The sequence below is a fragment of the Lepisosteus platostomus genome, chromosome 5 (genome assembly GCF_059453375.1).
Source record: "Lepisosteus platostomus isolate fLepPlt1 chromosome 5, fLepPlt1.hap1, whole genome shotgun sequence".
In the NCBI taxonomy this organism is placed as follows: Eukaryota; Metazoa; Chordata; class Actinopteri; order Semionotiformes; family Lepisosteidae; genus Lepisosteus; species Lepisosteus platostomus.
Genome location: NC_142615.1, coordinates 63,459,461 through 63,482,716, shown reverse-complemented (window position 1 = coordinate 63,482,716; position 23,256 = coordinate 63,459,461). Strand labels below are relative to the sequence as shown.

At 51.5% G+C, this 23,256-nt stretch overlaps 1 protein-coding gene and 1 non-coding gene across 2 annotated transcripts; one reads left to right on the top strand and one right to left on the bottom strand.

The window, feature by feature from the left end:
- Window positions 1-293: 293 nt before the first annotated feature.
- Window positions 294-365, bottom strand: trnam-cau (transfer RNA methionine (anticodon CAU)). Its single transcript has one exon. It is a non-coding gene; the product is annotated as a tRNA-Met (tRNA).
- Window positions 366-4,122: 3,757 nt separating this feature from the next.
- On the top strand, window positions 4,123-6,533 carry LOC148670988 (zona pellucida sperm-binding protein 3-like). The gene is made up of 9 exons (XM_088633097.1): window positions 4,123-4,717; window positions 4,819-4,934; window positions 5,010-5,116; window positions 5,194-5,368; window positions 5,446-5,563; window positions 5,762-5,862; window positions 5,943-6,016; window positions 6,184-6,366; window positions 6,442-6,533. The coding sequence occupies exons 1-9, from the start codon at window positions 4,160-4,162 to the stop codon at window positions 6,447-6,449; spliced, it is 1,440 nt and encodes a 479-aa protein (XP_088489223.1). The 5' UTR covers window positions 4,123-4,159; the 3' UTR covers window positions 6,450-6,533.
- Window positions 6,534-23,256: the final 16,723 nt, after the last annotated feature.

Here is a 23,256-nt window from a genome sequence, read left to right as displayed (position 1 = left end):
CAGATTTGTTGGAGAACTTGACAATCCTTGACAATCATTATTAAATGAGCATTATACAAATGTGCGTTGATATTTTTAATATGTACCTTAATTGTAATGTATATATATAATTGCTTTGATATGGATGTTCATTTGAAGGAATTGAGGAAACTATGAAGGATCGCAGAACAACCAAAGATACATTTGGGCATCTGCTATTGGTAAAGATTAACGAATACAGTAAGTGTGAAGCTTGCACACACACGAGAGAAAAAAATCAGTTTAAATTCACTTCATTAGACTGACGGTGTGTATAGCAGAGGATGGTTTCGATCCATCGACCTCTGGGTTATGGGCCCAGCACGCTTCCGCTGCGCCACTCTGCTGACAGCTGTCATATTGTGATTCAACACAACTGGTCTATCTTTGCTTTCTAAAAGTGCGCCCGAGATGAAAAGTCTAAACGGTAAACGCAGACGTCACTTTGAGCACTTGGTCTTTTATAGTACAAATATCACACGCTGCACTATATGGGCGTGTCTTCAAGATCGTTGAGAACCAAACCTTCTGCTTTCCCAAGCAACTGATTTTTCCTCCTTAATTCACAAATCTTCAATGAGAATCAGTGAAACGAAAACCAAACACATATGCACACTCGCGTCCTAGTGTGAAAGAAAAATGATGGAAGCATTTGAGAAATAAGAAGAGTAGTCTGAACAGCTCCAGTCTATCAACTGCTCTACAAAGTGATCGCTACTTCCACACCCAGTTTATAACACTGAAAATGATTCAGGAAGCACAGCAAAGTTCTAAAAGCAGTGGTTGAAAAGCGTCTAGATACATAAAATGACAATTTCTCAAAAGTAAAATCTTCAGCTTTTAAATATTGTCATCCACATATTTTCGTTTTTCTCTTTTTTACATAACACGCTTTCGAGAAATAGACTGTCTTGTAATGAAGGCTGCATTAGAAAATGTGTATCTAAATTAAAATCGGGTTTATGACTTCTGCGTTTTTCAGCTTTCTTAGCGCTTGGGTCTCGATTCAGATATTGCAATGAAAGCAACAGGGGAGTAAGTTTTCCTTTTCTAAATCAAAGGTGATCTGCTCACAAGGAAGTATAAAAACTTCAGCGTTTACTTTTTGAAGACCGCAAATTGTCGAAACACTATTGCTTCATAAGCTAATAAGTAACGTTTCTGAGCACGCATTGTACTACTAATGCTGTTATTAATTAAAAAAAAGCTGAAATTCACATAATGGAATTTGGACGGCTCAAAGTAGTCTATTCCTTGTACAACTAACTTGCCCGCTGAGTAGAGTTTTAAGCAACGGCAGCAGATATAGCAGTAATAGCAACAGCGTAGAGTGTCACAAGAATTGCGGCTTCAGATCGTTTTGTTCTGTTGAAGCTACCTACAGGCTCCGAATTGTTGACATTGGCTGTGATCTTCTTTTTTCAGGTTTCATGAAATTCTTCACATATTTGAAATATTTCATTCGGGTTCGCCCAATACATGGTGCAAACCGTACCTGCAGCAGAATGCTGTGGTACATGAAGCCCTTTTGTTTGCCGGTTGTAAGGATTGAGGTGCGTACTACAAATCGAGCAAGCGAAAAGAAAATTAAACAGGAGTCACTTTTTGGATTGCTAATCCATTGTGCTCTGCTCGTTTAGGTTCAAGTCCCATCCTTGTCATGGTTAAGGCCTGAGACGTGTGTGTTTTTTCTAAACGGTGTTTGCATTTGTTTCTTTTTTTACTCCTGTACTAGAGCAGTAATATTTCTAGCGGTGGAAGAACATGGTATCACATGCTGACAGCAGGAACACGTGGCCACAAGCTGCAGTACATTGGTTTGGAAACAGCAATAAATGTCCTGTGGAGACAGGTGCGCCGGTATTAATACAGCGCTTTCGAGCGGAAAGAGTTACAAGAACTGACTTAAACTTACCAGTTATGTTCAATAGCTAAAAACACAAAACCAACCTCTTCAGTGGTTGAATCTAAATAACAGAAGCCAATGCTGCCATCAAGGGAAAAAAAATCCTGAGTTATGTAGTTTTGAGACTACATATCTGACTTTCAGTTTGAAGCGGTACAATGGATTCTAGGTCACATTCGTTCTTGATTCAGGATATATATGAGTGTGGTAATAGTTAGAACTGTGTTTACATGAGGTACAAACGGTAACATTTTCATTGCGAGAAGAAAGTCAGTCCGTGCGCATTTCTCAGCATGCACATTGTCAGGAAAACTAAACCCACAGTGCCAGCAAACCTTTCGATAGCCTGTAGGTACTGCCATTGCAAATGTAACAGGTTGTTCATACACACAAATTACATCGTTGCTATCTCGTAATTAGGAGATAATTTGGTATTTATTAATTAAGATTTTTTTCCTGGGTGGCAACAATGCGCTTCCGCAATAAATCATAGACTCTGCTTTCAAAATAGCTGCACCAGGCACTTGGACACAGGGATTTAAACACAGGGATTTAAACACATGGATTTAAAATTCAGGAATATGAATGGTCAATTGCTTACAGTTGGGTTTTTACCTTTTCTTATTTAGCAATTTGTGTATCAATCTTTTAACAATTCATTAAAATGCTAACAACATGTAAAATAAAAACAACAGCAACGTTAAATGAAGGGGAGACAGGTAGTTTTTTTTTTTTTTACAATCAGATTCCAATCTCCAATGCTGTGTGTGAGAGCTTAGGTAACTTTCCTTTTCTCACATTTTCTGACGACTATTCCAAAGGGGCACCCTGTCAACTCCTAATACTTTGTATGTTTGATTATTGTCGTTTTATTTAGAAAAAGTTCAATATTGATCATAACTAAAGAAAATTAGGATCACGAATAAAAAAAGGGCTGAAGATGCGAGTCACTCTTGAATCAGAGCTGGGCGACACGGGCTTCTGTTCTAATATGATTGTACGAGAAGCAGGAGGAATCGCTTCTCTCCTATGGAGCATGAGCTGAATCAGGAGGGAGACATTTTGTATGCTTGTGCATATGTTAACGCATGACCTACATCGTAAAACTAAATTAAAAACTAACATTAAGTTGTCAAAGACATTCATTTATATACAAACAAGAGACAGACATAGCAATGGTTCTACATTAACTTGTCCTACACTGATCAGACTAATTGAAATGTATGAAAGCCCGTTTCTGCCAGGGAGTTAAAAAAACGCGCTATGGTATCGCAGAATTCCAACTAAGTAACTCAAAATTGCGACTTGGTAACTCAGAACTCCGACTTTATATCTAAAATGTTCTTTAGCTCAGCTAGCAAGGCCTGGATTCAAGCCAATACAGTGAGGCACGAAGTAGGGTGGGAGCGGCGAGGGCACAAGCCCTAGAACCCGAATCCGTTACAATAACAAAAGGACAGACAATGAAATAGGGGCTATTTCGAAGTCGCAAATGTGAGATATAAAGTCAAAATTCTGAGTTTTTAGGTCGCAATTCTGAGATACCATAGTGCGTTTTTTTTACTCCCTGGCGGAAACGGGCTTCCATTGGTTCTCAGTGCTGCGAAAAGCAAAAGCAATCTCTGAGAAATCAGACAAATTATTATCAGAACATGTCAAGCTGATCAGTATTTCTTTACTGGGAAGCAAAGAAATGCTTGTATTTCACATTTTAATATGACATGCAATTACACATGAAAATTAGTAAAATTATCATTGTAAAATTACGTGTTGATAGAACAGCCCCCTCGATAAAAGAAAGTGTGGACGGACGTGTCGCATGTTCCGTACTCTGTCTGACAGCGAGTTTAACACACTGTCCTTGGAAATTAGAAACGAATTGAACAATAAATTAATCTGAGCAAATTTTACACGTGTGGATGATTTCATTCTGTCGAAATTACGTGGAACTCCTCCGCTGGGGTCAGATACACACGGGAAAGTGTTCAGGCGGCTTCACAGAGTCCCGCCTCAGACTGGAAGCAGGTTCTAATTAGACGCTGAGAACAATTCGGGTCTCTGTGTGTAATTGATTGTGTTGATTGAGCGGCAGTGCGACCATGTGTGTGGTAGCATAGTCCTGCTAGTATAAAAACCTAGTCACCGCGTTCACACTTTATGCTCTCTTGCTTCAACACAGTTTGGTGGTTTAGGTGTCTTACTTCTGTAGCAGTTTAGCGGGACGTCAATTTGGCGATGCGCTCGTTTCTCTTTGTGCTGTGCCTGTGCGCAGGGGCCGGGCTCCCCGCACTGATCTCCGCCGGACCGGCTGGCTGGGACTCTCGGGAATTAGCGCTCCAGGCCGACCTCCCGGCTCCTGAAGACGCAGCCCAGTCGGAGGATTTGAACCTGGCAGATGCGCCCTCCGAAGACCTGTCTGCAAGCGAGAACGACTCGCGGTCCTTAGCTCCCGACTTCCGCCGCCTTCCCGTGTCCAGAGACGCGTACTCGCCCTACTTCGACAAGGAGAAGATGAAGCCCGAAGCCGGCAGCCGCCCCTTACCCGCCTACATCAAGAGCGTCCTGTTTCCTCCCCAGCGAGGGCGGCAGCCGGCTCGCCCGGCCATCGGGGGCACCCGAGGAGTGGCTGTGTGGTGCGACTCCAGCAGGATGTACGTGAGGGTCAGTCGGCTCCTGTTCGGCTTCAGCTGTCGGCCATCGGAGGTGACCTTGGGCAACTGCAGCGTCAGCCGAACCACACGCAGTTACTTCTACTTCATCTACGGGCTTCACGAGTGCGGCACCGAGCGATCGGTAAGCGGGTCTTCATCTACAGGCAATGTATCGATGTGAGCAGTAGGGCCAGTGTCGGGGTTGCCTTTCCTGGGAATATCCCTTCCTCTGTGACCCTGCAGGTTGTCCAGGGCCGCCTGGTGTACTCCAACACTCTCCGCTATGCCCCGCCCTCCTCCAGTGCACCTGTGCATCGCTTCATTCCCTTCTCTGTGCCTGTCAAGTGCTCCTACAACAGGTAGGCAGGGCTCTGCTGCTGCTGAGAAGCTGCTGGGAAAGTGTCCAGAAGCCCCTCATCCCCTCTGTCCTGCAGGTTCCACTACTCCTACAAGGTTGGCTATGTCCCCACGTGGGCCAGGAGAAGGACCTTCTTCAAGGACCTGAAGAACAAGCACAGCTTTGTCCTGCTCACCACCAACTGTAAGCTGCTTGAGCGAGTGGCTCCACCTGCCTGCAGGGGGTGCTGTGTGCAGGTGTAATGCTGCCTCTCTCTCCAGCCCACTGGGTCCGGCTCTCTCCCAAGGATGAGTACTTCCTGGGTCAGCCCATGTACTTCCAGGCCACTGCCTACTTTGCCACAGCGGAGCAGAGGCTATACATCCACTCGTGTTACGTAACGGAGAAACCAGACCAGCACTCCCAGCCCCGTTTCCCCGTGATCGACAACTTGGGGTACGGCCCCTTCTGGGAGGGGAGGTGGGCAGGAGCCCCGAGAGCCTGCAGGGGTTCATCCTTGTCCTTGTCCCCAGGTGCATGGTGGACAGCAAGGCAGATGGCTGCCTGTCCAGGTTTGTCCCCTCCAAGCAGAAGGATGTGCTCCGCTTCACAATTGATGCCTTCCTCTTCCAGAAGAAGCTGTCCAGGAAGGTACTGCTCTCAAAGGCTGCTCAGCCTTCTCGCTCTACTGATCCATTGTCTGCTTTTCCATCCATGATCTAGATGTGAACCAGACTGTGGCAGCTCTAGTGCCTAGAGCTGCCAGCTTGCCTTCACTGATGGCAGAAGGTCTTTCTCTGTCCCTCTATTGGCCTTGATCCCTTAATGCTGTGACCTTCCCTCTTGCAGCATGAAGTGACTGAGCTGTACATGCACTGTGTCATGGCTGTGGCTCCTGCTAAAGCAACACCAGGGACCAAGTCCTGCACCTACAACAGGGAGGCTAAGAGGTACTTCTGCAAGAAGCCTGCTGAGGGTGCTCTGGGACATGCCAGGTTTAGGCCTCACCTGTCCTCCTCCTCTCCTCCAGGTGGGAGGAGCTGTATGGTGACCATGAGGTCTGTGCCTGCTGTGAGTCCAGGTGTGCTGGCAGCCGGAATGAAGGTGGGTCTGGTTCTCTATCCCTTGTGGATGCATCTCTGCCCAAGAGACAACCATGCTTGGACAACTGAGGAATGATCCCGTGCTGGACAAAAGGACTGTGTAGATGAGTAGACTGTGGGTCTCTGGGTATAGCAGATCCCTCACTCCTGGGTGCTGCTTGTCCACAGGTACCAGGAGCCTGGTGACCAGAAGTCGGGTGGCTGTGGCACCAGTAGAAGCTCCTCTGGATGTGGGAGCTGACTGGACTGAAGATGAGGAAGGAGACCCTCAGAGCTCCAGTGAAGATGCTGAGAGCACCAGTGAGGATGTGGAGGGAGCAGAGGACTTTGGAGATGTTGGCCAGTGGAGAGGTAGGGTCTGGCAGGAGGAGCTCCTGTAGGGGTGGTGTCCTGCAGTGTAGCTGGATTGTTCTCCTTCCTCCCCAGGTGCCTGAATGAAGGCTCCAGCCTGGCCCTTGTGACTCTCCTGCCTCCACTTGCCTTGTAATGGCAACATCTCAATAAAGCTGTGAAAGACCCTTCTGCCTGCCCTTGTTTCTTTATGGTTTATAGGTTTGAATGGGGTGGAGGAATTCAAGGGAAGTGAGACCCATTAATCAATGGAAGTATTTGTGGGGGGGGTTCCCCTTTCAAGAATGCTTCCCATATTGCTGCCAATGAGGACTGAAAATGGCTGGAGTAATAAAGCGTTGTACTGGGGGAAGATGGCCGCACTATTCCTTGGGCAGGTCATTGTGACTTTTTTATTGGGGGAGAGACAGGTGTTCAATATACTGGCAGTCCTCCCATTTCCGAGAGGGGTAGTGCTTATGGAGTGTCAGTTGCTACTGTAGTGCCCAGTAAGAGTGAGATCTGGTGTCCTATTCTAGGCTGCACAAACTGACTAAAAGAAACACAAGGAAGGGATTGTCAACAGGGGCTTGGTGTAAAGTAGGCCTTCCCTTCCTTAGCAGAGGAACAATTCTGGTGCCCAAACATCAGTGAATAAAGGTACAGTTAGAATCTTGGAGGTCTTGTCTTATGGGTGTTGGTTTCACAGTATTGGACAGTCACGGGAAGTATTAGGATTGAAATTGGAGATCCCAGCACTTGACTGGGAAGACAGGTGTTCACAACCACCTCTACCAGCAGCACAGACTGTGTAGATTGAGACTGAACGCTTACTACACAAAGCCTCTCCCCTGTTTCAGTGTCCCATGTCATGAATTTCAAGTGAATCCTGGTCTCCCGTTGTGACTACCTATAATTTGCACAAATCCTGCTGGCCCACTAACACTATTAATTTTTAGCCCTACTGCAATGCCCTATTAAAGCTTCAAGGTTTTAGGATAAACTATTTTATATAATGGTTCCAAAGGTGGCTTCGCAAAGCACTTGAAATAATTACAATTAGAGCTTCTTACAAAGAACGCTTTGAAAAGTGTCAAAGGCAAGTCATTCCGAGTTGGTCGTTTGTGTTTTCCGTTCAGACGCGAAATGCTGAAATGATCTCTCGGCTCCTCGGTTGTCATTTCTGCTCCGTGAAGGGATCACAGCACGCGTCGGCTTCCAGCACGGTTGGTCGGGACACGATGCCGGGGGTCGGAGAGAGCGATGTCTTCCTCGTTAGTATAGGACCTGTCAACCTGTCACCTGTCCCCAGCTGTCACGCGGGAGACCGGGGTACATCAGGACGCGCATTGAAGTGAAAGCAGGATGCGCTGGACGTGCACTGTGCAGATCCCGCCACACTAAGAGGTGAGTTGGTCTGTTCGATCACAGCGCTAGGCGAATCCCCAATCCCCTTTTGTGCCTGGCGACAAAAGATGTCTGTTTCCGCCCAGTTTCGAGCCGGGGACCTTTCGCGTGTGAGGCGAACGTGAGAACCACTACACTACGGAAACGGTGGTAAGACGTGCCCAGCGGCCCAGCGCTGAGCTTCGCCAATGCGATTCAGCTGCTTCCAGTGCCTTTATTGGAGTGCGCTGATGGACCGTGCTCTCTCTCCAGAGACCAGCACGCCTGTCATGGACGGAGCAGGAAAGGCGGCGCCACATTCTACAGTCCTCTCCACGCAATCGACGAAATCGGGCTACTGAAGTGGAGAAAATCGCCTCTCCAGAAAGTGCAAATATCATCTTGGAGACTATAAATCCTATTGCCGAAGGTCAGCACTGTCTACCAGAGTAACCCTCCCACAGCGATGATCAGCTCGTCTCACACGCGAGAAGTTTCGGTTGGAAACAAGCGCCCCCTCTTCTCGCACGTTTTGCACGTTCGAGTAGTTTTAAAACGGCTCTTTCGTACACGGTGCTGATCTTTTGGAAAGCAGGAGGCAAAACCGAGTCGAACCGCCTGGGTGAAAACCAGGAACCCTAACCGCTAGACTATATGGCAGCGAACAACCATGCGGTTCCCGGCATCATGCAAGCAAACTACATAAATATGAGAAAACACGCAAGAGAGTTGTCACTCAGAGTGTCGAAGGGTCGATGTATACTGGGGCTCAGTTGAAATGCAACGTCAGGACTTTTCCGAATTATGTCACACGAAGAGAGCACAGCCCTTTCCGCCCTGCCGCGTGTGTCTCGGTAACTCGCTGTGATCGTATAGTGGTCAGTACTTTGCGTTGTGGCCGCAACAACCCTGGTTCGAATCCGGGTCACGGCAGAATAGGGGCGTCTGCTTTTACTACTCGCACGAATGAAGGCAAAAAAAAAGCCAATCGATGTGAACGAACGGCGCTTTGCAGAGGAGTACTGCCTGACTGGATCGTTGATGAACGACAGAGGCCACTCCGACCTCTTCTCGGTTTTCTTCAATGACTTACTAAGGATCTTCTTCACATTCGCCCATGCAGGGGAAGCCAGTTACACCAAAGCAAACGCAGGAAAGTGCATTTCAAGCAGAGACCAGGAGGGACTTGTTTACACCGAGAGTGGTCGGAGAATGGAACAATGCGTCCAGCCCTGTTGCTGGAGCCGATTCTTGATGAGCTCTTGGGCTCACTAAGAGGCCCCCGCTGGATGCTAATCTTTCTGTTGTTCTTGCAGGTCTTGCGCTGCTTTTGAGCCGACAGAGCTCGTCCTGGTCTGTGGGCACAGCCCAATTGCAAATGATCGGCTCCGCGTACAGAAGGAACGTGCGTTTGGTACAAGAGTGCACGAAGGCACCGGAAATACATTGGGAACAAATGACCGGTCGGTCAAGACCTCTGTGAAGTACAGGAGCGTGCAAAACGAGGCTGCTTCAACCCGGTCTCGAACCCGGGATCTTTCGTGTGTTAGGCGAACGTGATAGCCGCTACACTACAGAAACCTGCAGGGACTGCTGCTGGTGTCTCGCTTTCGTTTCGGGCTGAGAAAGGGACGCGTCACTTTAGGCAGGGGGCACTGGAGAGAGGAACAAAGGGCGCGATGAAACAAGATGCCGAAACCCGGGATCGAACCAGGGACCTTTAGATCTTCCTGAGGAACAGACAGTGAGCCTGTCTCTCAATAATAATAATCCAGTGTGTGATCTCCTATTCAAGCCCAAGCGAAGACACAGTGAGCCTATCTGTCAATAATAATAATACAGTGTGTGATCTCCTGTCCCAGCCTGAGAAACAGACAGTGAGCCTGTGTCTCAATAATAATAATACAGCGTGTGATCTCCTGTCCCAGCCTGAGGAACAGACAGTGAGCCTATCTCTCAATAATAATAATACAGCGTGTGATCTCCTGTCCCAGCCTGAGGAAGAGACAGTGAGCCTGCCTCTCAATAACAAGCCAATGTGTGATCTCCTGTCCCAGCCTGAGGAACAGAGAGTGAGCCTGTCTCTCAATAATAATACAGTTTGTGATCCTCTGTCCCAGCCTGAGGAACAGAGAGTAAGCCTGTCTCTCAATAATAATAATTCAGTGTGGGATCTCCTGTCCCAGTCTGATGAACAGACAGTGAGCCTCTCTCTCAATAATAATAATACAGTGTGTGATCTCCTGTCCCAGCCTGAGGAACAAACAGTGAGCCTGTCTCAAAATAATAATAATACAGTGTGGGATCTCCTGTCCCAGCCTGGGGAACAGAGTGCCAGACTCTCAATAATATAAATAATAATAATACAATGTGATCTACTGTCCCAGATTGAGGAACAGACAGTGAGCCTGTCTCAATAATAATACAGTGTGTGACCATCTGTCCCAGACCGAGGAAAAGACAGTGAGTCTGTCTCTAAATAATAATAATACAGTGTGGGATCTCCTGTCCCAGCCTGGGGAACAGTGAGCCAGACTCTCAATAATAATAATACAGTGTGATCTACTGTCCCAGCCTGGGGAACAGACAGTGAGCCTGTCTCTCAATAATAATAATACAGTGTGTGATCTCCTGTCCCAGACTGAGGAACAGACAGTGAGACTGTCTCTCAATAATTATAATAATACTGTGTGAGCTCCTGACCCAGCCTGGGGAACAGACAGTGAGCCTGTCTCTAAATAATAATAATACAGTGTGTGATCCTCTGTCCCAGCCTGAGGAACAGACAGTGAGCTTGTCTCTCAATAATAATAATACAGTGTGTGATCTCCTGTCCCAGCCTGAGGAACAGTGAGCCTGTCAATCAATAATAATACAGTATGTGATGTCCTGTCTCAGCTTGAGGAACAGAGAGTAAGCCTGTCTCTCAATAATAATAATACAGTGTGGGATCTCCTGTCCCAGCCTGGGGAACAGTGAGCCAGACTCTCAATAATATTAATAATAATAATACAGTGTGATCTACTGTCCCAGCCTGAGGTACAGTGAGCCTGTCTCTCAATAATAATATAGTGTGTGACCACCTTCTGTGGTCTGTTTCAAATCCGCCCGCGATGAGACACCGAGGAGAAATGAAGAGCCCCAGTCGCGCTAGAAAATCACCCGGGAAAGAGACTTTCAATGTAGGAAAAAAAAGTCGTTAGTAACAGACATAATATGTTTGTTTTGTTTTTTTAATCGCTGCGATGTGTGACTAAGCTCATACGACTAAGAGTTGCCCCCTTTGTCTAGATCTGGTAACCTGCTCGTCGCTGGTGGGCCAGATCGTGTCCCCCGTCACTACACTGGGGCATTAAGACCCACACAGACCACAGGGTGAGTGCCCCCTGCTGGCCCCACTGAGAGGTCGTATCCCACCTCCTCCGCTCTCTCCGAAAAGCAGTATCTTCAGGCCCTGACATCCCACCCCTGCCACTCTCTGCGTAAATAAGTATCGTCAGGCCCTGACATCCCACCCCTGCCACTCCCTGCGTAAAGAAGTGTCGGATGACCCTGACATCACACCCCCACCACTCTCTGCGGAAAGCACTGTTGTATAGCCCTGACACCCAACCCTCCACTCTCTGCATTAAGCACTGTCGTATAGCCCTGACACCCACCCCTCCACTCTTTGAATAAAGCAGTGTCGTCAGGCCCTGACATCCCACCCCCGCCACTGTCTACGTAAAGTAGTATCGTCAGGGCCTGACATCCCACTCCCACCACTCTCTGTGTAAAGTAGTGTCATATGGCCCTGACACCAATCCCTCCACTCTCTGCATAAAGCAGTGTCTTATGGCCCTGAAACCCTCCCCTCCACTCTCTACATAAAGCAGTGTTGTCAAGCCCTGATATCCCTCCCCCGCCACTCTCTGTGTAAAGCACTGTCGTATGGCCCTGACATCACACCCCCACCACTCTCTGCGTAAAGCACTGCCGTATAACCCTGACACCCACCCCTCCACACTCTGCATTAAGCAGTGTTGTCAGGCCCTGATATCCCACCCCCGCCACTCTCTGTGTAAACCAGTGTCATATGGCCCTGACATCTCACCCCCACCACTCTCTGTGTAAAGCACTGTTGAATGGCCCTGACATCACACCCCCACCACTCTCTGCGGAAAGCACTGTCGTATAGCCTTGACACCCACCCCTCCATTTCTTGCATAAAGCAGTGTCGTCAAGCCCTACCACTCTCTGCGTAAAGAAGTGTCATATGGCCCTGACATCCCACCCCCACCACTAACTGTGTAAAGTAGTATCGTCAGGCCCTGATCACCCCTGCCACTCCCTGCGTAAAGAAGTGTCCTATGGCCCTGACATCACACCCCCACCACTCTCTGCCGAAAGCACTGTCGTATAGCCCTGACATCCCACCCCTCCACTCTCTGCCGAAAGCACTGTCGTATAGCCCTGACATCCCACCCCTCCACTCTCTGCATAAAGCAGTGTCGTCAAGCCCTGACATCCCACCCCCACCACTCTCTGTGTAGAGCAGTGTCATATGGCCCTGACATCCTAGCCCCACCACTCTCTGTGTAAAGCAGTGTCATATGGCCCTGACATCTCACCCCCACCACTCTCTGTGTAAAGCACTGTTGTATGGCCCTGACATCCCACCCCCTCCACTCTCTGAATAAAGAAGTTTCGTATGGCCCTGACACCCACCCCTCCATTCTCTGCATAAAGCAGTGTCGTCAGGCCCTGACATCCCACCCCTCCACTCTCTGCGTAATGCGGTATCGTCAGGCCTTGACATCCAACCCCCGCCACTCTCTGCGTAAAGCAGACATGTTACAGACATTTGAAACAAAGGTATATTATAAAATATTGACATATACTGTAGGCGGCTGGAGCATTATTGGGAGACAGACTCACTGTTCCTCAGGCTGTGACAGGAGATCACATACTGGGCTGCCAGATCAACTGAGTTCCCTCCTCCCTCTTCCAGTAGGATTGGGACCCGTTGTGATTCTGGAAGGTGTGGGAACTCTGGGATTAGATTTCTGAATTTCGGGAAGAATGTTTCTCTAATCCCAGAGTATCTGTCACAGTGCAGTAGGAAGTGCACCTCTGTCTCTATTTCTCCCCGCTGGCAGTGGGAGCACAGCCTGTCCTCTCTGGGCAGCCAGGTCTGCCTGTGTCGCCCAGTTTCTATGGCCAGGTTGTGGTCACTGAGCCTGTACTTCGTCAGGGTCTGTTTCTGTTTGTTAATTTTTATTTTGGTCAAATATTCAGCTAGTGTGTATTGTCTGTTTAAGGTTCTGTAGCATTCCAGTTTATGTTGTGTTTGTGTGTGTCCCAGTGTGTGAGATATTGCTGTTTGATCTGTGCTGTGATGTGGTTGAGTCTGGGTTGTGGTGCTCTAGCACTGCTGTCCTGAGGCTGGTTAGTGTCGGTGTCACTCACTGCGAGTGTGATCTCAGCAGAGTCTCTGTACTCTTGGGACACTTGACTCACCTGTCTCTCTCTTTCTCTCCCTGTGCTGTCCCTCTCCTGCCCCCTCTCTCCCTCCTCGGACTCCAGCTGGAGGAGGTCCAATCACCACCTCCTGTGAGACAGAAGAAAAAGAAGGTGGGTAATGCTCTGATCCTCTCTTTACTCCTGTCCAGTGTCCAGTCAGTGTCCAGTCATGTGTCTGTATGAACCCCTCTCTCTCTCTCAGTGCAGTGTTCATGTCCTGGAGTGTCCAGTCCGACTCTTAAAGTGACACTCCTGTCTCTGCTTCAGAAGCGCTGGTGCGTCTTTTTAAACTCCCTGAGCTGCGTGTCAGTGGAGAGAGATGATCAGGACGAACCGATGGAGGCGGCGGAGACCGTGGATCAGGAGAGGAAGAGCGAGGGAGAGGAGGAGCAGGCTGCCGGGAAGGACAAGAAGAGGAAGAGGAGGTGCAGGTGAGCAGACAGGGGGGCGCCGCCCGGTCGTGTCTGTGATTCAAGGAGGAGTCTCCTCTTGCTGTTTGATGTCATGGTGACGTCTGTGTCTGTGTCCCTCACACCTGCAATAACAATATTCTTTCCAGGTTCCTTTCCTGGTTCTGTGCCAGCTAAGATCTGGACTGGACTGGACTGGACTGGACTGGAGCTGAGGGACACCAGATGACTGGACTGGAGCCTAGGGACACCAGACTGGACTGGACCGGAGCTGAGAGACACCAGACTGGACTGGACTGGAGCTGAGGGGCCCCAGAGTGGACTGGACCGGAGCTGAGAGACACCAGACTGGACTGGACTGGAGCTGAGGGACCCCAGACTGTGCTGGACCGAAGCTGAGGGACCCCAGTCTTTGCTGGGCCAAAGCTGAGGGACACCAGACTGTGCTGGACCGAAGCTGAGGGACCCCAGTCTGTGCTAGACCAAAGCTGAGGGACCCCAGTCTGGACTGCACTGGAGCTGAGGGACACCAGGTTGGACTGGAGCTGAGGGGCCCCATACTGGACTGGACTAAAGCTGAGGGGCCCCAAACTGGACTGGACTGAAGCTGAGGTACCCCAGACCCCAGTCTGGACTGAAGCTTGTAATTTTTGTTCTTTTGTTAAGCATCAATAAAAAACTTTTAAAAAAAATCTGTTTAGCTTTTGGTTTTTTCCCTCCCCCCCCAAAGTTGCTGCTGGGAGAGGTGTGAGTGGGGCCAGCAGTGGGCGCTCTCACCCTGCGGTCTGTGTGGGTCCTGATGCCCCAGTATAGTGACAGGGGACACTGGACTGTAAACAGGCACCGTCCTTCAGATGAGACGTCAAACCAAGGTCCTGACTCTCTGTGCTCATTAACAATCCCGGGGTGTTTCTGGAGAAGAGTAGGGGTGTTACCCCAGTATCCTGGCCTGATTCCCCCCCTGGTCTTGACCCATCATGGCCTCCTAATCACCCCCCTTTCTGAACTGGCTCCATCCCTCTGCTCTCCTCCCCACTGGATCCCCCTGACCTGGGAGGAGCTCTGAGTGGAGAGTCCAGACGGATTAATTATTATTATTATTATTCGTGCTGCACTGGGCTTCAGTCCTGGCAGTGAGAGGGGGACTCTGTGATCAGTACAGATACTTATGACTGTATAATAATACACGATAGAAATGGAAAACAGGGTAGCGCTGTAGTCTCTTCGAAACGTTTTGAACTGCCAGAAGAAGTTTTCACAACCCGGACTCGTGAAGGTACAGGTCTTCTCCCATCGTCCGGAGCAAGGTGTATGGTGTCCTGGTGATTTCTCCCGTTTTGAACAGAGTTTAATGTTAAGTTTGTAATTTATTAGAGAGAGGCACTGAACATCCTGTGATGGACTGGTGTCCTGTCCGGGGTGTGTGAGTGTGTGTGTGTCCTGTGATGGACTGCTGTCCTGTCCAGGAGGTGTGAGTGTGTGTGTGTCCTGTGATGGACTGGTGTCCTGTCCAGGGTGTGTGTGTGTACTGTGATGGACTGGTATCCTGTGAAGGACTGGTGTCCTGTCCAGGGTGTGTGTGTGTCCTGTGATGGACTGGTGGATCACAATATTAATTCTCCTCCTTGATTCCCTCCTTCATCGCCAGAGTGAAAGCGGGACACGGCAGTAAAAGCTCAGCCCTGCGGGTGGTGGTCCTCTCGGCCACACGGGGGCGCTGTGGCTCCACGGGGGGGGGGGGGTTATGTTCAAGTCCCGCTGGGAATCGCACCGACGCGGCGGAATTCGTGAACGTCCCAGACACCAAGAAAACGAGAGAGAGAAAAAAGGTCGTTTTCGGGGTTCAAGAAGCAACCCCGAGATTCAGGGAGTTTTCCCGCTGAGCTTACTCTGCCGAAAACACGCAGGTTTTATTTTTTTCCCGTGCCCCCCCTCACACAGGCCGTTTCTGTAGCGTGAAGTTGTGTTTTTTTGCACGGCAGTCGGTGAGGGGCGAAATTGTATTTATTTTTTTCCCACGGTCTGAAACAGAAACGGCCGGGTGGTGTTGTAGAGAGGTCGACGTGCCTGGTTTTCCTCGTCTCTGAAGCCCGTTTTTTTGGGGGGGGGTCATGAGGTCCCACGCAGCGCTCGGAAAAGAAAATGCCGTCTCTTTTCCCCGCAGGACGGGGGGGAACCCGTGTTTTTTGGACGTGGCATGGCCCGAAATTTCCGCCCTTGGCCGCTAGAGGGGTGTGGAGGTTGGTCTTTCTTTGACTTGGGGGTAGGGGGGGTACTAATTTCACTGAACCCCACCCCACGGAAACCCATGTTGGACGTGGGGGTGCTGAATGCGCCCTCGACGTGATCTTGTCTTTAAATTCAAGTGCAGCTTTTGTAACCCTTGGGCCGGAAACAGCTGGACCCGTTTCCCCTGCCTGTCCGAGGTGGCAACTACCGGGGTCGTACAGGGACACCCGGCTGGCCGCCGAGAGTTGGAAAAATAAAATGTCCACCTCAAAAAAAAACAACCGCGAAAAATGTCGGCCATTTTTTTTTCGCGGCTGAGCCGTGAGCGCGTCGGGGGCGACGTCACGGGGGCGTCACAATGAGCCGCCTGACGTCACAGAGCAGCGGATTCTAGCGGGGGGCGGCGCCGGAGCCCCGGGAGCTCAGAGGAGTGAAGAGAGAGGAGGAGGAAAGGACTATATAGCGCTTTCTAAACACGTGTTTCTTCTAAAAAAGATTCGCGGGTTACTTCGACTTCAATCAAATAATAGTTTAAGCTTCAGATTCACTCTGAAGTATCCCCGTGAAATCGGTAAGTCAGTTAAAAATGCCGCTGTCGAGAAATAACAAAATAAGTTGAGAAATAATTTGTTTTTTTTCCCGTTACTCCACTCTTATGGGTGTGATCGTGCTGTAAAAAGATATTGAGAGGAGGTGCACCTCTACACAGAGAGTGGTGGGGGTGGGGAACAAGCTGCCCAGCCCTGTGGTTGAAGCCGATACCCTGGCTTCTCTCCAGACACAGCTGGGTGAGCTCCTCCAGTCAGGACAGGAGGGTCTACTGTACACAGAGAGTGGCGGGGGTGTGGAACAAAGCTGATACCCTGGCTCCTCTCCAGACACAGCTGGGTGAGCTCCTCCAGTCAGGACAGGAGGCTCTACTGTACACAGAGGGGGCGGGGGTAGGGAACAAGCCTCCCAGCTGTGTGGCTCCGCCCCCTCCCCTCCCCTCTGTGACTCTGCTTGTCTCGGCAGGACGATTCACCAACAGAGATGCCGCACGGCCGTGCGCGGTCACAGCAGGACCCGGGCCCAGCGAGGCGTAGTAAGTCCACCCCGCCGTCCAGCGTCCAGTGTCCAGCGTCCAGCCCTCCTCCGACTGGCCTCTCCGCCCCCAGCAGCGCTCACTGTATTATAATAATAATAATAAACTTCACTGATAGAGCACCTTTCACACACATAGCAGCGCAAAGCGCTTGACAGACCAGGTCTCACGGTAACACCTCCAGACGAGGAGAGACACTTCCAGTGGTGATCTTGACTGAGGACACGCCTCGGCTCAAGAGACAGGGTCGCGGGTCCGAGGAAAACCAAGCTGCAGGTCCATTATGGCCTTTTGAGAGCACAGATTGCCTCTGGACGTCCTACACTCTTCCTGGACACACTGTAGAGACTCACCTGTCCGGACTCTCACTGGACACACTGTAGAGACTCACCTGTCCAGACTCTTACTGGACACACTGTACACACTCACGTGTCCAGACTCTTACTGGACACACTGTACACACTCACCTGTCCAGACTCTCACTGGACACCCTGTAGAGACTCACCTGTCCAGACTCTTACTGGACACACTGTACACACTCACCTGTCCAGACTCTCACTGGACACACTGTAGAGACTCACCTGTCCAGACTCTTACTGGACACACTGTACACACTCACCTGTCCAGACTCTTACTGGACACACTGTACACACTCACCTGTCCAGACTCTCACTGGACACCCTGTAGAGACTCACCTGTCCAGACTCTTACTGGACACACTGTACACACTCACCTGTCCAGACTCTCACTGGACACACTGTAGAGACTCACCTGTCCAGAGTCTTACTGGACACACTGTACATACTCACCTGTCCAGACTCACACTGGACACACTGTAGAGACTCACCTGTCCAGACTCTTACTGGACACACTGTACACACTCACCTGTCCAGACTCTTACTGGACACACTGTACACACTCACCTTTCCAGACTCTTACTGGACACACTGGTCAGACTCACCTGTCCAGACTCTCACTGGACACACTGGTCAGACTCACCTGTCCAGACTCTCACTGGACACACTGTACACACCCACCTGTCCACACTCTCACTGGACACACTGTAGAGACTCACCTGTCCACACTCTCACTGGACACACTGTAGAGAGTGCCCAAGGCCCCTAGTCTCAACACGACTGGGCTGGGCTATTTGGTCAGAGCTGTCTCGGAAATGGGCTGTTTGGCGTCTTCACAGGTCACACCGGTCAGGCCGAACCCGGACTGGCAGCGGGAGAGGTCCTGGCCCAAGTCCCGGTGCTTTTCCGTAAGTCTGACCCGGTCGCCTTCCGCGAGACTGGACCGGCCGCCCTGTGGTGGGCCCGGTGCCCCACATCTACCCTACAGCTCCCCCACTGACCCCTAAACTCCCGATACCCTACAGCTCCCCCCACTGACCCCTAAACTCCCGATACCCTACAGCTCCCCCCACTGACCCCTAAACTCCCGATACCCTACAGCTCCCCACACTGACCCCTAAACTCCCGATACCCTACAGCTCCACACTCTGACCCCCACAGTCCTGATGGCCGAGAGGTCTCTGCTTGCTGTAGTGATTGAGTGAGCTCTGTGGAACTAACCTCTGTCTTGTGTCCTCGTTTCCAGCATCTCCTAGTGGTCCGGCATTTCACCAGAGCTGAAGGTGAGATCTGGGTAGGAGACAGAGCACCCCCTAACACCCCTGAGCTAGGTTACAGGGTAAGACAGCTTCTTACTGTTGGACACACCTGTCCACACTCTTTCTGGACACACTTGACACACTCGCCTGTCCGGACTCTTACTGGACACACTGGACACACTCGCCTGTCCGGACTCTTACTGGACACACTGTACACACCCACCTGTCCAGACTCTTACTGGACACACTGTACACAACCACCTGTCCAGACTCTCACTGGACACACTGTCCACACTCACCTGTCTGGGCTCTTATTGGACACACTGTACACACCCACCTGTCCAGACTCTCACTGGACACACTGTCCACACTCACCTGTCTGGGCTCTTATTGGACACACTGTCCACACTCACCTGTCTGGGCTCTTATTGGACACACTGTACACACCCACCTGTCCAGACTCTCACTGGAGACACTGTCCACACTCACCTGTCTGGGCTCTTATTGGACACACTGTCCACACTCACCTGTCCAGACTCTTACTGGACACACTGTACACACTCACCTGTCCACACTCTCACTGGACACACTGGACACACTCACCTGTCCAGACTCTTACTGGACACACTGTACACACTCACCTGTCCAGGCGTAGTCTCTGCTCCTCATCCCCCCTGCGTTGTGTCTCCCCCTCTCCCCGCTGGACAGAATCCCGTGGTGTCTTCGTGTTTCCCCGAGCTCGTCCAGAAGCTGGAGAGGGTGGCCGAGCTGAAGCTGGAGCTCCCGGGGTCGTCCGGCTCGTCCCGCTCGGGCTTGCCCAGCTCGTTCCGCTCGGTGTCCCCCCCCTCCTCGCCCGAGAGCCCCCTCCGCTCCCCGGCCCCGGTGTCCCCCTCCGGCCCCCTCAGGCCCCTGCCCGCCCCGCCCCGCCGCGCCCCCTTCCTCCCCGCCATGCCCCTCGAGCCCCCCCTGCTGCCCGGGGCGGTGCCCCTGCCCCTGCCCCCGCCCGTCCTGCCCCCCATCGCCCGCCCGGCCCCGCCAGGCCCCGCCTGGGGCTCCCCGGTGCGGAGGGCAAGGAGAGAGGCTGAGATGTCTGACGAGGCAAGTGTGACAGAGTCTGTCCGTCTGTCTGTCTGTCTGTCTGTCCATCTGTCCTTCTGTCCGTCTATCCTTCAGTCCATCTGTCCCTCTGTCCATCTGTCCCTCTGTCTTTCTGTTCTTTTCTCTGTCCATCTGTCCATCTGTCTTTCTGTCCTTTTCTCTGCCTTTCTGTCCATCAGTCCATCTGTCCTTTTCTCTCTCTTTTTGTCCGTCTGTACTTCTCTCTTTCTGTCTTTCTGTCCTTCTGTCTGAGTCTCTCCATGTCTCCCTGCTCTCTGTCTGTCCTGCGTTGTCCCAGCTGGGTCTCTCTCCCTGTGTCTCTCCGTGTGTCTCCCTGCTCTCTGTCTGTCCTGCGTTGTCCCAGCTGGGCCTGTCTCCTCTGCTCTCTGCCTTCAGCTCTGTTCGCCGATGTCCCGCCAGCCCGTCACTCTCTCAGCCTGTCTCTTGACTTGCAGGAGGAAGAGGAGGTGGAGACAGCTCTTCCGGCAGGAGAGAGGAAGGAGGTCAGTGCTGGTCCCACCCTGCCCCCTGTCCTGTCTGTGGTGGAGTTTTGCCGTCTTGTCTGTCCCTGGGTCTCAGTGTCTCTCTCTCTTTCAGCCCTGTCTGTCAGTGTCTCTCTCGGCCTGCTGTCTGCCTCTCCCTGCCTCTCTGTCTCTCTCTCTTTCAGCCCTGTCTGTCAGTGTCTCTCTCCTCCTCCTCTCTGTCCTCAGTGTGTCTCTCTCCTCCTCTCTGTCCTGTGGTGTCCAGTGGGTCAGTATTAGTGGGCTACACCCAGGCTCACTCACTGCGAGTGTGATCTCAGCAGAGTCTCTGTGCTCTTGGGACACTTGACTCACCTGTCTCTCTCTTTCTCTCCCTGTGCTGTCCCTCTCCTGCCCCCTCTCTCCCTACTCGGACTCCAGCTGGAGGAGGTCCAATCACCACCTCCTGTGAGACAGAAGAAAAAGAAGGTGGGTAATGCTCTGATCCTCTCTTTACTCCTGTCCAGTGTCCAGTCAGTGTGTCTGTATGAACCCTTCTCTCTCTCAGTGCAGTGTTCATGTACTGGAGTGTCCAGTCAGTGTGTCTGTATGAACCCCTCTCTCTCTCAGTGCAGTGTTCATGTCCTGGAGTGTCCAGTCAGTGTGTCTGTATGAACCCCTCTCTCTCTCAGTGCAGTGTTCATGTCCTGGAGTGTCCAGTCAGTGTGTCTGTATGAACCCCTCTCTCTCTCAGTGCAGTGTTCATGTCCTGGAGTGTCCAGTCCGACTCTTAACGTGACTCTCCTGTCTCTGCTTCAGAAGCGCCGATGCGTCTTTTTGAAGTCCCTGAGCTGCGTGTCAGTGGAGACAGAAGATCAGGACGAGCCGATGGAGGCGGCGGAGACCGTAGCTCAGGAGAGGAAGAGCGAGGGAGAGGAGGAGCAGGCTGCCGGGAAGGACAAGAAGAGGAAGAGGAGGTGCAGGTGAGCAGACAGGGGGGCGCCGCCCGGTCGTGTCTGTGATTCAAGGAGGAGTCTTCTCTTGCTGTTTGATGTCATGGTGACGTCTGTGTCTGTGTCCCTCACACCTGCAATAACAATATTCTTTCCAGGTTCCTTTCCTGGTTCTGTGCCAGCTAAAATCTGGACTGGACTGGACTGGACTGAATTGGACTGGACCGGAGCTGAGGGACACCAGACGACTGGACTGCAGCCTAGGGACACCAGACTGGAATGGACCGGAGCTGAGAGACACCGGACTGGACCGAAGCTGAGGGACCCCAGACTGTGCTGGACCGAAGCTGAGGGACCCCAGACTGGACTGGACAGGAGCTGAGGGACACCAGACTGTGCTGGACCGAAGCTGAGGGACCCCAGTCTGGACTGAAGCTGAGGGACCCCAGACTGTGCTGGACCGAAGCTGAGGGACCCCAGTCTATGCTGGACAGAAGCTGAGGGACCCCAGTCTGTGCTGGACCGAAGCTGAGGGACCCCAGACTGTGCTGGTCTGAAGCTGAGGGACCCCAGACTGGACAGCACTGGAGCTGAGGGACACCAGACTGGACTGGACTGGAGCTGAGGGGCCCCAGACTGGACTAGACTGGAGCTGAGAGGCCCCAGACTGGACTGGACCAAAGCTGAGGGACCTCAGGCTGTGCTGTACCGAAGCTGAGGGACCCCAGACTGTGCTGGACCAAAGCTTAGGGACCACAGTCTGAACCGAAGCTGAGGGACCCCAGTCTTTGCTGGACCGAAGCTGAGGGACCCCAGACTGGACCGAAGCTGAGGGACCCCAGTCTGTGCTGGACCGAAGCTGAGGGACCCCAGACTGGACCGAAGCTGAGGGACCCCAGTCTGTGCTGGACCGAAGCTGAGGGACCCCAGACTGTGCTGGACCGATGCTGAGGGACCCCAGTCTGGACTGAAGCTGAGGGACCCCAGACTGCACTGGACTGAAGCTGAGGGGCCCCAGACTGGTCTGGACTGAAGCTGAGGGGCCCCAGACTGGACTGATGACCTTTTTTTAAGCATCAATAAAAAATTTTTTTTAAAAATCTGTTTAGCTTTTGGTTTTTTCCCTCTCCCCCCCCCCTAAGGTTCCTGCTGGGAGAGGTGTGAGTGGGGCCAGCAGGGGGCGCTCTCACCCTGCAGTCTGTGTGGGTCCTGATGCCCAAGTATAGTGACGGGGGACACTGGACTGTAAACGGGCGCCGTCCTTCGGATGAGACGTAAAACCGAGGTCCTGACTCTCTGTGCTCGTTAACAATCCCGGGGTGTTTCTGGAGAAGAGTAGGGGTGTTACCCCAGTGTCCTGGCCTGATTCCCCCCCTGGTCTTAACCCATCATGGCCTCCTTATCACCCCCCTCTCTGAACTGGCTCCATCCCTCTGCTCTCCTCCCCACTGAGAGCTGCTGTGTGCTGAGCGGACTGGAGCATCATCCAGGTAGGGGCTGCACACTGGGGGGGCTGGAGGGGATCCCCCTGACCTGGGAGGAGCTCTGAGTGGAGAGTCCAGACTTATTAATTATTATTATTATTCGTGCTGCACTGGTCTTCAGTCCTGGCAGTGAGAGGGGGACTCTGTGATCAGTACAGATACTCATGACTGTCTAATAATACACGATAGAAATGGAAAACAGGGTAGCGCTGTAGTCCTTTCGAAACGTTTTGAACTGCCAGAAGAAGTTTTCACAACCCGGTCTCGTGAAGGTACAGGTGTTCTCCCTTCGTCCGGAGTAAGGTGAGAGGTCACCCCCTCGGGGCGCAGTATCCTCGATGCACCCCCCCCACCACCACCCAAAACGACACACACTTCTGTGACGATTGGGAGACCCCGGTTCGACCAGCCCCCACGGTGGAGGAAACGACCCGCTGGAGAGAACACGCAGACTCCACACAGAAGGGTCACCTCGGCATTTATTCCAACAGCAAAACAACACCAGAGAGAAACGGTCTCCGAAAGATAAGCGCACACCGGGAAAAACACGACGGGGTCATTACAAATGGGAATAGGAGTTCTTTTTTTCTTTTCCGGACGTCAGTTGTATCGTGTCCTGGTGATTTCTCCCGTTTCGAACGGAGTTTAATGTCGCGTTTCTACTTTATTAGAGAGAGGCACTGAACTTT